This window comes from Procambarus clarkii, chromosome 65 (assembly GCF_040958095.1).
Source record: "Procambarus clarkii isolate CNS0578487 chromosome 65, FALCON_Pclarkii_2.0, whole genome shotgun sequence".
Taxonomy (NCBI): Eukaryota; Metazoa; Arthropoda; class Malacostraca; order Decapoda; family Cambaridae; genus Procambarus; species Procambarus clarkii.
The window spans coordinates 14,700,309-14,713,892 of NC_091214.1; the positions used below are offsets into that span (position 1 = coordinate 14,700,309).

The following is a 13,584-nucleotide window of genomic DNA, read 5'->3' on the forward strand; positions in this document are numbered from 1 at the left end:
ATACAGCTGTAGCACAGCACCTTTAACCCCTGCACTGCGCACCTGCTTTTGGCAAAAACTTTTTAGTGCAATTGTTAAGGACATATTTTTGGTGTTTTTTTATAAATGTTAAGGTAAAGTTAATGTCAAAACATTTCCAAACTCAACTATTTTCATTTCAAAACACAGAGAGTGATGAAAACATTAAAAAAAACATTAAAATATAGCCTAATTAAAAAAAAATAGTACAACTCTCAGAACAAGATTTCTCGGTTGGCGTAGCACAGTGGTTAAGGACCTCTTCAACCACCTGACCACAAGTCTGTTCACTGTTCACACGAATCTTTAATTAATCCTGAAAATGTGCTGCTGTGCTTTCTCTTATGATGAACGATTCTCAAAATGATGTGTGGAGAAGTCATTGGAAAATACCATGTCAAAAAAGATTGAGAAATTAAATAAAAACAACAATTAGAAGGGTAAGGCATGCACGCTTTCCCCTCAAGTTCCATAATTCACACCCATATACATGGTTACTAATGTACTGTATGGCTCATGATATAATTTATAGTATACTACAATAACACACACATGTAGATGCTTTATGTAAAATGTATTAGAAGTCTCAAGAGTGGTTATTAACAAGGCACCCTTTTTGCAGGTCACCCGGTACACAGCGTGGCTTACAACGGCATTAACGGCATCATCTACAACAGCACCATCCTGGCAACTGGCTGCTTCTCTGCCAGAGAACTCTGGAGACTCTCCAAAAGTGAGTCCGATCTTGAGGCCTCTTACTCCAGGGTGGAGGAGAAAGATCACGAAGGAAGAAGAGATAGGTGGATAGAGAGAGAGAGAGGTGAGAGGTGGGCAGGGAGAGGCCGAGCCTTGAATAATGTACATTACTTTATATCGTTTAATTTCGTTATTTTCTTAAATAATTGCCTGATTCGCATTATAATTTATGTTTAAACTGAAGTTTATTCATTACCTAATTTTCTACCATATGTCAAGGCTGTCAACAGTTTTTAAAGTGAAATGTTATGTCTTGCCAGTTGACACTTATCAATGTGTACAAAATATTTTATAAACACCTTGTTTCTTCTTAAAAACATCACTGGAAGTTTATTCTCTTAATCAGAAGTGAAAGTCATATATGAACGACAATCCACAGCTAAAATTATTTCACTTTCTGAAGGCAACATATTGTATTACAGTACCAGGTTATAGGTCTCATGTAGTGTTAATCCTAGATTATAGGTACCATTTTTTTTAGTAACACTCTTAGGTATACACAGCAGTGTGCTGCTGCCCTATTCTATATAAATAATTAAAGTGTAGATCAGAAACTAGCTATAAGTTCATCTAATACCCCCATCTCACAGGATGGTTAGGCATAAATGGAATCAGGAAAGAATATAAGATACGAAGCTGATCTATTACACCTCCACTAGCACACACTGGGTACAGCACAAGAATACCTTCCAATATTCACAAGTGTATGAAATAGTTAGAGACCTCAAAGTACCTCATACCATTTGGTCTGAATCATTGATAACAAGGCAACCACAGATATTGTGTTGGAGAGTATGTCCTAGCTCAGAGCATGTTCACACAGTTTGCAATTTGCGTGTTCACCATTGGGAGATTCATTACCTGCCATAACGCCTTGGAATTTTTGAGAGGTTGTAGGAGTTACTAGCATACCATCCCTAACCTTTCTTCTGCCTAGAAAGCATTTTTCATCACACTGTATATAACAATTCATTATTAAAATAATAGGAATTATACCATAACAATAGCCTAACCCCCCCAGGTACCTACTTAGCTGGGTTAACAGATATATCTCATGAAAGAAAACATGCCCAAACGTCTCTTTCTCCTGCCTCAGGAATCGAACCTAGGATCTTTCAGTTGTTAACCAACTGCACTGACTATTACACTATAGGAGAGGCATTTGTTCATTTGCTTCTCCTTGAGGAGCATTTTTACATATAAAGGATTTACATACAGCACATTTACTTATATTTGTACATATTTACGCATAGAGGAGCATCTTTACATACTAATTAAAAGTTATGCTTCTACAGCTCCACCTTAAAGCATTATACAGTATTACCGGGTCATTTTACAAACTAATGTGTAATTTTGATTTTTTTTGCCTAAGTTTCTTACCCTCATTTTATACACACAAACACTATTTTTAATATACATGTATATTGAACTTTCACTATAATAATAATTGTATATAAATTTTATGAAAGATTAAAAATATATAAGTACTGCCAGATAATAAATTCTTTTCCAATAATAATTCCAATAATTTGTTTGGTGTAGCAAGATCATTTCATAATTTCTCTAACTTTATGATACTGACATCTTAGTTTCAGGATCAAAACTTGCTGGCCAATCGTAATTTAACCTCCGAATGAAATTATAAAACTATTGTAAGCACATCTTGGGTATGACTGCGTTACCTATGCAATATAATGGGCAAATGTCAATTTTTTATGGAGAGTTTTTAACCATATATTAACCCCTTAAGCTGCTAAGGGGTCCTGAGGAGATTTACACCCCCTGTGCGCAAGAAAAAAAAAATTCTAAAAAATTATTTCGTCCTCTAAAAATGTTAATTTGTGTTCCCTGAGCACGGGGAAAAAAAAACATCGTAGGCGACATATTTTGGGCGCAATAGACCGAGGAAGTCTGGCAAAAAGTGAGCGTTGACAGCGGTCGTCAGTGGCGGTCAGCGTCACCCGAGCTGACAGGCGAGAGTTGCCACAAAGATATTATTACCTAATTATTTAAATGTCTCTGATTGATTTTTTCTTAGTTTTTTTGCAGTAATATTATTCAATGGTGCGTAGTGTGATATATTTATATAATAAAAGTGGTGAATCATCGCTATACTCAAAATTATGGTGTGCATATTAGTGATTCAATTATTATGTTCATAAAACAATAAACAAATAGTTTTGCTGTTATTACACTCTATACACAGGTTATATATAAGTATCTGCATGTTTTGGTCACCATAACGAACCACTAAGTTGGTACAGTATTATGAATCAAAAAGCAACGAGGAGTGACCGCCACACACCAGCCAGCCACTCGTTGCCACTCACTCCCTCAACAAACGCCTCACTCGCCCACTTTCTCCTCCCACCATCCTGTTTTATACTTTATTCACAATATACAGACATTATATATAAGTATCTACATGTTTTGTTCACCACAACACTACAACTAAGCTGATATAGTTAGTTCAGGCACTAGAGTCATCGCTACACATATAGTCAGCTGGTGACTCCCTCACTCATTCAAGGTCACACGCACTAAATTTTCTCCCCCAACAATACTGTTTGCAGTGTTTTTACACTATATACACATATTATATATAAGTATCTACATGTTGTTTGCACCGTAACTGTACACCTAAGCTTGTAGAGTGCCCAAAGAGCATAGTGGCCACCCTCTACACAGCCAGACAAGTCATGCAGACGACATCACCTTCGTCACCCAAATGGCTCCTCCCAACATAATCCTTTCGCTGTTATTACACTAACGCACACATTATATAGAAGTATCTATATTTGTGTTCACCATAGAGAACCACTGAGCTGGTATGGTGAATGTAGACAATAACAGGTGACCACACAGTCAGTAAATGATGCTATCTCCCTTCGTCCCTCAGCATCACTCCTCCCACAGCGCTAATTATCAGAACAATCCTGCTATTATTACAATCCTGGTCATTTTTATCACAGTCAGGGGTCCTCTGTAATATTGTCATCACTAAATAATAGCAGTTATATATTTATTTTGACATTTTTTGGCGATGCTGTGGTCACAAGCTGAACAGCAATGCTGTTCGCTCATGCTGCGTGCGCCAGCCTTGGTTGCTCCAACAGTACTGTGCCTCTCACACCTGAGAATATTGTCCATGATTTTTTTTTTTTAATGGCGTCTGTTTACAAGAGCCCTGAGGAAGCTATGTGAACCACATGTAGCCGCGGGCCATTTGAATCGTGCTTGGCACCCTATGGCATATATATACGCCATGCGCACGGTGGGACATGTTACTCATGGCGTATATATACGCCATGCACAGTTTAAGGGTTAATGCACAATAGGTTTGACATTTGATGACTTTTTGCTTGTTACTCTGAGTAAAGAAATTCATCTGCATTCTCAAATTAAGCTTAATTATATTGTACGTGTGATCAAAGCCAATATTCGCATTGGCATTCCATGCTGTTATTCATGTTGCATCGATCAGGCAAGAAGGATTACTTGAACCAACTTGATGGCCACCACCACTAGATTTGCCGGTTTTGGACTATGTATTCGTAATGAAGCAACCCCCTTTTGAGTCTGACACATCAAAATGTCTCTCCAATTGACCACATATGTGGTCCTCAACATCGTCATCAAACCTTACCTGACCACATATGTGGGCCTCAACATCGTCATCAAACCCTACCTGACCACATATGTGGGCCTCAACATCGTCATCAAACCCTACCTGACCACATATGTGGGCCTTAACATCGTCATCAAACCCTACCTGACCACATATGTGGGCCTCAACATCGTCATCAAACCCTACCTGACCACATATGTGGGCCTCAACATCGTCATCAAACCCTACCTGACCACATATGTGGGCCTCAACATCGTCATCAAACCCTACCTGACCACATATGTGGGCCTCAACATCGTCATCAAACCCTACCTGACCACATATGTGGTCCTCAACATCGTCATCAAACCCTACCTGACCACATATGTGGGCCTCAACATCGTCATCAAACCCTACCTGACCACATATGTGGTCCTCATCATCGTCATCAAAACCAGCCTGACCACATATGTGGCAACTCTACCTGATCACATACAGGACACCTGACATCCCCTACTAATTCTTCCTAGCTTCATACATGGTCCTTGGCATTTCCTCCCCCCTAACCCTGCCTAGCTACATATAGATTTCTAGAATGTCTTTCCAACTTTCTATTAACAGTTGGTACTTCTCTATTAATGTAATATTGTATCATACAAAACTTCATAGTTTTTTTAGGAACTCTTAATTACATTCTAAGAATACGACTCAAATCAAATAATCTACTATTCAGAAGCATAGGTCAGTATCAGCTTTACATTTAAGTTATACATAAATACAGTACAGTACTGTACACTAAACCTAGGTCAAGAATTCCTTAATCATTATACTGTTGTTGCATTCTCAGATGCACAACCTTAAGTATGATGGCTCTTTATTGCAGGTCATACAGAAGTTTGCTTCTCTATTTACAATTTCTGGAATTTTGTTAAGTCAGGTTTTCTCTGCATATCTATCATCCAAGAGTGTATCACGTAATTCATATCAGGCCCAAGCAAGCACTAGGATTTTCACTCATCTACTCACATTGAATTGGTATCTACAACTCAAAATTACCTCATCATCATAATCACTCAACAAAGCAGCAATTGGAACAATAACAAACTCCAGTCCCAGATGGCATGTAACATCCTTGAACATACTAAATATCAAGTGCACCCTACATCTATAAAACTCAAGTTTTAATATTAATGCTGACCTCAAATGCTCTATTGAAGGCTGCAACAGAGCCTATGGACATCACAATGTATTTTAAATTCCATGAGTATGACTCAAGGGGTCCTAAATTATGGAATGACCTTCTCAAATGCAATAAAATACTGTACACCTGTACTTCTCTTAATCAACTAATCTTAATATATATTAATCAAAATTAATAAAAGAGAAACAAAGAAATACCTAATTAACATTGTGTAACATAATTCTCACACATTTCTTTACCCTAAATACGGCAGTATGTTTTCTGTTATTGTGAATATTAAATACTGTAACTGTACTACTGTTATAGTTACCTACAAACAGACTAAATGCTTCATTATCACTTTAAAAACTTTATATCATTGCTAAATTTCCTTAACTATTCAAATGCATTTGCGTACTTTTCAAGTAGAATTCTGCAAATTTATTTTTAAACCGAATTCACTCTTTATAAATTATGCCTGGAACGCATACAGTAATAATGAAACGCATAAACGTATTTAGTGGTACAGTATTACTTGTACAGTACTGTAATACGGGCTATACAATACTGCACCTAATAACCACTGTATTCTAATCTTTTGTATATCTTATAGTAATGATAATATTTTATTTAACTTATTTTATTGTATGTTTTGCTGAATTTAACAGCAGTTTATTCTGCATGTGCACAAAGAAATCACATTAATGTGATGTAATTTATAATAGTTTATTTCTGGTTGTCCATTGTTCTGTAAACCTTAATTTTAATTTTGTTGTTTAACTCTTGATACTAACAATTTGTTTTTCTCAATAGTTTTTTGTCTCTTTTTGATCTATCATGTTGGTTGACATTGAAAACACAATGAAGTATAATAATGATCTGATATAACACAATGCTTGCCATTGCCTTGGTCATAAGTTATACTGTATTTAACATAATATATATATAAGTACAGTACAGTATTAAAATTCCCTTTCATAAATGAGGATTTTTATATACTGTACTGTTCAGTACTTCATGATCATTCATTAACGAGTTTTCAATAGCGCTGTAAACTAATTAATCATAGATATACACGTACAGTATTTAACACTCTTAGTTTAATAAAGATATTTAATATCAATATTTTTGGCCACACATCTATATTGCTTGCCAGAGAAATATTAACAACGTTTCCTATACTGCATTTATCAGCATGGCATTACGAGAGAAACCATACGCGGTTATTATACTGTAACAACAATATACTGTAACGGAATTACATAATGGTTGGCAGACCTGACAGCAATTATAATACTTTTGGTCTGCAGTTTGCTTTACAGCAGGCCTTTGATGAGCTAGGAAAACACAGTTCAAAACATATATGGTAAGCACTGGCAAAACTAACCTTGTTTTTGGAGAATGTACTAAGACTACTGTACTTTATTCAAGGCTCTCGAGAGGCTGGAAGGTATGGAAATGATGATTGTATAGATTAGAATGATGGGTGAAAAGTGGTTGTAGTTTAAGTATTTAAATTGAATAATAGTGAAACTTTTTTTGTTGTGCCAATTTTGATTAAGTATTTATTTATTGAAACTTGTGTTGTTATTATTATTATTGACTTTGTTACCTTTAACTAGGATTTGTTATGTTTCAATCATGATGATAAACAACTTACCTCTTATGTTATTTATGAAGTAAATATAAATGACATGTTGAAAGTGTAACAAATTTAGGTAACACTTAATTTCTCTCTTTGTTTTTTCCCGTATTTCTCATCGCTTCTTGTGTTTTTCTCGAGTGTGTGTTTATATTTAAAATATATAAATATATTTGCCTCTCCTTTATTTTAATGTGTGAGAGTAATATTTGATTGGCCTGTATGTATGAAGTACGTGCAGATGGTAGTCATTATTTATAACCTTATTATTGTTTTTATGGGAAATGTAGTTCAGTCAGCGGTACTTATATTTTTACTCTTAAAATTAATTTATTCATAATAGCCGAGCTTTTACTTAAAGATTTCATAGTATTACAGGAGGCAATCATTATTAAACTTTTCCATGTTAAGTTTATATTGACATTTAATGTTCTGATTAAATCTTAGCAAATTTTAAACATGTTAATATACTTTTTTTTTTTTTTTTACTTAGCAAATTACTCCAATTAGCAACAGTGTGAGGTTTTTGTACAGAGCTGAGTTTATATTATATATATTATATATACAACTGAAAACTCACACCTCAGAATAAATATGAATATAATGAATAAATTCGGCTACCATCCTCTTTTGTCCGGTCATGTTGGTCGAGCGGTTAAGGGATCCTGTACGTCAGCAGAGTGCTCCTGGCAGTATGGGTTCGAGTCACTTCTGGGGTGCGAGTTTTCAGTTGCATATAGTCCTGGGGACCATTCAGGCTTGTTCGCATTTGTGTTCCTCATGTGTGCCCCAAAGAATGAGGTGATTTGATAAAATACCATGCCCAAGATTACCAACTGAGTGCCGGCGGGGGGTTGGAAATAGCCTCGGCTACCATACTCTTTTGTCCGGTCGTGTTGGTCGAGCGGTTAAGGGATCCTGTACGCCAGCAGAGTGCTCCTGGCAGTATGGGTTCGAGTCACTTCTGGGGTGTGAGTTTTCAGTTTTATATATATATATGTCGTACCTAGTAGCCAGAACGCACTTCTTTGCCTACTATGCAAGGCCTGATTTGCCTAATAAGCCAAGTTTTCATGAATTAATTATTTTTCGACTACCTAACCTAACCTAACCTAACCTAACCTAACTTTTTTAGCTATATAACCGAACCTAACCTATAAAGATAGGTTTGGTTAGGTTAGGTAAAGTTGGTTAGGTTCGGTCATATATCTACGTTAATTTTAACTCCAATTAAAAAAAAATTACCTCATACGTAATGAAATGGGTAGCTTTATCATATCATAAGAAAAAAATTAGAGAAAATATATTAATTCAGGAAAACTTGGCTTATTAGGCAAATCGGGCCTTGCATAGTAGGCTGAGAAGTGCGTTCTGGCTACTAGGTACGACATATATATATATATATATATATATATATATATATATATATATATATATATATATATATATATATATATATATATATATATATAAATACAAACACGATATGTCTCCTATATAATATATATAATATATAAATATATATATATATATATATATGTATATATATATATATATATATATATATTTATATATTATATATATTATATAGGAGACATATCGTGTTTAGGAGAGTTGTGCCTTAAGCATAGACACAGTGTTCTCCCATATTAACAGGGACTTGATGAAAAAACGTAAAAATGACCCCTCACTTGCTCTAGTGCTCTTGGGAGGTGGTGGTCTTTGGAGTATATAAATACTCCGAAATTACCATCTCTTTTAAGGGTCTGAGCAGGTGGTGGAGTGGGTTAAGGCGTACCTGTTATGCCAGTTGCTGGAAGGCTTCTGTGCTGGCTAGGGTTCGAGTCTCCTGGTGGGAAAGTGTTCTAAAGTTGTATATTATATATGTATACAGTATATATGTCTCATTGAATATGACCGCATATTCAGTATTTACTATCTTCTGGTTTTGGGCTTCTATCCCTCTATTTTCCTAGCATCAGGGCTTAGCTGAAAGAGGAGTTCTCCAAAACTCATTTTCGTTATTTCAAGGTGAAGAAAAAAGTGAATTACTATAGAATGTATTACACTTATTTATACAATTTGCTCAACGTTTCGAACCTCCATGGTTCATTCTCAAGTGAAAAGAAATTACAGAACTCGTTGATTTATACTCGTATGGGGTCATTTGATAAGACAAGTACAATAAAGGTAAAAAGAAGGGGGATACATAGGGGATAAAGGGGAGGCGAAGCACATAAGAACATAAGAATAAAGGTAACTGCAGAAGGCCTATTGGCCCATACGAGGCAGCTCCTATCCCAAAGTTTAATCAGGTGTAATTGGCCTGTTATGTTGAACAGTGTCTTCTGTGTTGGCATCGTTATGTTCTGGTCTTGTCCTTACTCTCATAGTGAGTAGAGTAAATAGTTCCGTGATTTGGGTGTTCATGGTAGGTTGTTCTATTCTTATGTGAATTACTTCAAGAATTTATAATCTTCTTGCATCTTGGGGTTTGTCTATTATACAGGTATTTTTGTTCAACATTTCTCTTGTTAGGGTGATGTCATGGGCTTGTCTCATGTGATTCCTGGGGGCACCGGATTGAAGATGACACGTCAAACGCCTCGTCAGCTTGGTCGATGTCATACCTATGTACTTACATTGAAGGTTACATCCTTCGTGGGGGCAAGTGTACATGTATACAACGCTTGACTGCTGTAGAGGGTTCTCCGTCGGCTTCGGGCTGTTTTTGATAAGAAGTTCGGAAGTCTTCTTGGTTCTGTAGAATATGATCAGGTCGACCTGATCATATTCTCCAAAACTAAGAAGACTTAGATATTTGATATATTTAGTCAGGCGGGAGTTGCCACAAAGATATTATTACCTAATTATTTCAATGTCTCTGATTGATTTTTTCTTAGTTTTTTGCAGTAATATTATTCAATAGTGTGTAGTATGATATATTTATATTATAAAATGTGTGAATCATCGCTGTACTCAAAATTATGGTGTGCATATTATTGATTCATTTATTATGTTCATAAAACAATAAACAAAAACTTTTGTAGTTATTACACTATATACACAGGTTATATATAAGTATCTGCATGTTTTGCTCACCATAACGAAACACTAAGTTGATATTGTGAGTCAAAAAGCAACGAGGAGTGGCCAGCCACTCCTTTTAGGAGTGGCTGGCCACTCGTTACCACTCTCTCCCTCAAAAACTTCTCACTCGCCAACATCCTCCTCCCACCATACTATTTTTGCTTTGATTCACTACATACAGACATTATATGTAAGTATCTATATGTTTTGTTCACCATAAGTGTTCATCTAAACTAGCATAGTGCACAAAGAGCATAGTGGCTACCCTTACACAGTATGACAAGTCAGGAAGATGCCACCTCCCTTACCAAAATGGCTTCTCCTAACACTTAAGAACATAAGAACATAATAACAAAGGCAACTGCAGAAGGCCTATTGGCCCATACGAGGCAGCTCTTATCTATAACCACCCAATCCCACTCATATACATGTCCAACCCGCGCTTGAAACAATCGAAGGACCCCACCTCCATCACGTTACGTGGTAATTGTTTCCACAAATCAACAACCCTGTTACCGAACTAGTATTTACCCAAGTCTTTCCTAAATCTAAATTTATCCAATTTATACCCATTGTTTCGTGTTCTGTCTTGTGTTGATACTTTTAATACCCTATTAATAACCCCTTTATTGTGTCCATTCATCCACTTGTAAACCTCTATCATGTCACCCCTAACTCTTCGCCTTTCCAGTGAATGCAATTTAAGCTTTGTTAATCTTTCTTCATATGAAAGATTTCTAATTTGGGGAATTAAATTAATCATCCTACACTGGACACGTTGAAGTGAATTTATATCCATTCTATAGTACGGCGACCAAAACTGAACTGCATAATCTAAATGGGGCCTAACCAGAGCAAAATACAGCTGAAGAACCACACCAGGTGTCTTGTTACTAACGCTTCGATTGATAAATCCCAGTGTCCTATTTACCTTATTATGAACATTATTGCATTGATCCTTTTGTTTTAAATTCTTACTAATCATAACTCCCAGATCCCTTTCGCAATCCGACTTCACGATCTCAACACCATCTAGCTCGTATCTTGTAACTCTATCATTACCTAGCCTCAGAACTTTACATTTATCAGCATTAACAGCACTTCTTTTGCTGTTATGTATTACGGGCATATATAGTGTAATAAGTATCTACATTTGTGTTCACCATAGCGAACCACTAAGCTTGTATACTGATGGCAGACAGTAACAGGTGGCCACACACAACTGATTTTTTTTTTTTTTTTTTTTTTTTTTTTTTTTTTTTTTTTTTTTTTTTTTTTTTTTTTTTTTTTTTTGAGATATATACAAGAGTTGTTACATTCTTGTACAGCCACTAGTATGCGTAGCATTTCGGGCAAGTCCTTAATCCTATGGTCCCTGGAATACGATCCCCTGCCGCGAAGAATCGTTTTTTCATCCAAGTACACATTTTACTGTTGCGTTAAACAGAGGCTACAGTTAAGGAATTGCGCCCAGTAAATCCTCCCCGGCCAGGATACGAACCCATGACATAGCGCTCGCGGAACGCCAGGCGAGTGTCTTACCACTACACCACGGAGACTGCTGATGATCCCTCCCTTCCTCTCTCAATGGTTCAAGGCCAGATGCAATAACATTCCTCCATCAAGAATACTGTTTGTGGTGTTATTACACTATATACACACATTATATATAAGTATCTACTTGTTTTGTTCACCATAACTGTCCAACTAAGCTGGTATAGTGCCCACAGAGCATAGTGGCCACCTTTACACAGTCATAAGTCATGCAGATGTCACCACCTCCCTCACCAAAAGGCTTCTCCCAAAGCTCCTTTTGCTGTTATTACACTATATATATATACATTATATATAAGTATCTACATTTGTGCTCACCATAACGAACCACTAAGTTGGTATGCTGAGTATGAGTATTAGAATGGAATAGACCTGTAGGAGAAAATTCTGTTAAAGTGCCAGATTTTCGAAAGCTGATTTTAATAGCCTAAGAAATTTTTTGGGTCAAATAGATTGGAAAGTCTTGGATATGGGGTGTGGGCCGGACTTGGAGCGAGACATGAACCCACCGATAGGTGACGTAGAAGGGGATTTCGATGTGGATTTAATATATAACTTATTTAAGAATATTCTAAACAAAGCACAGGAACGTAGTATACCATACAAATTGAATAGATCGAATACTAATGACCCAAAGTGGATAACAAATAATTTAAAGAACCTTATAGGTAAAAAGAGAGCTTGGTACAAAAGGATTAAGAATGGGGAAGTCAGTTTAGAACAGGAATTCATACAACTGATTAGAAATGTTAAAAAAGAGATTAGAAAAGCAAAAAGAAACTATGAAGTTTGCATAGCAGAGCAAGCAAAGTCAAATCCTAAAGGGTTTTTTCAGTTATATCAAACTAAGACTAGGGAAAGGATAGGTCCATTAAAATCTGAGACAGGTCAAATAACGGATAATGACAAGGAGATGAGTAATATTTTTAACAAATATTTTATATCTGTATTTACTAAAGAAGAACTTAACAATATGCCTTCAGCCGAACAAGTCTATGTGGGTGGGGATGAGGACAGGTTGACTAGTTTAGCAGTTACCAGGGAGGATGTAATTAAACAATTAGAAAAACTAAAACCAAACAAATCCCCAGGGCCGGATGAAGTGTTTGCCAGGGTGCTTAAAGAATGCAAAGAGGAGCTTTCCGAGCCACTGTCTACCATATTTAATAAATCAATAGAGTCAGGCAGAGTGCCAGAGTCATGGAAGGTAGCTAATGTGGTACCAATTTTTAAGAAAGGAGATAGATCACTTGCGTCAAACTATCGGCCAATTAGCCTAACGTCTATTGTGGGAAAGTTACTTGAATCAATAATTGCAAATACAATTCGTCTCCATCTTGAAAAACATAAATTAATAAATGAGTCGCAACATGGTTTTACAAATGGCCGTTCATGTTTAACAAATTTGCTAACTTTTTATTCCAGCATAGTTGAGGCAGTTGATAGTGGTAAGGATTGTGATGTTGTGTACCTTGACTTTAGCAAAGCTTTTGATACAGTGCCACATGAAAGACTAATTAAAAAAATAGAAGCTCATGGTATTGGGGGTGCTATATTAACTTGGATTAGGGCATGGCTATTCCAAAGGAAACAGAGAGTTAGTATAAGTGGGGTTAAGTCAGAGTGGGATAATGTTGTTAGTGGAGTACCTCAGGGCTCTGTCCTGGGACCTCTGTTGTTAATAATATATATAAATGATTTAGATTCAGGTTTGAGTAGCAACATTTGCAAATTTGC

At 36.2% G+C, this 13,584-nt stretch overlaps 1 protein-coding gene across 1 annotated transcript in view; it reads left to right on the plus strand.

Moving 5' to 3' along the window:
* Nucleotides 1-13,584, plus strand: part of NfI (Nuclear factor I) — a gene marked incomplete in the record, with an annotated part of 283,358 nt that overhangs the window by 158,398 nt on the left and 111,376 nt on the right. Inside the window, 1 exon segment of the mRNA XM_069309428.1 lies at nt 641-751. Coding sequence (XP_069165529.1) covers nt 641-751 — 111 coding nt within the window.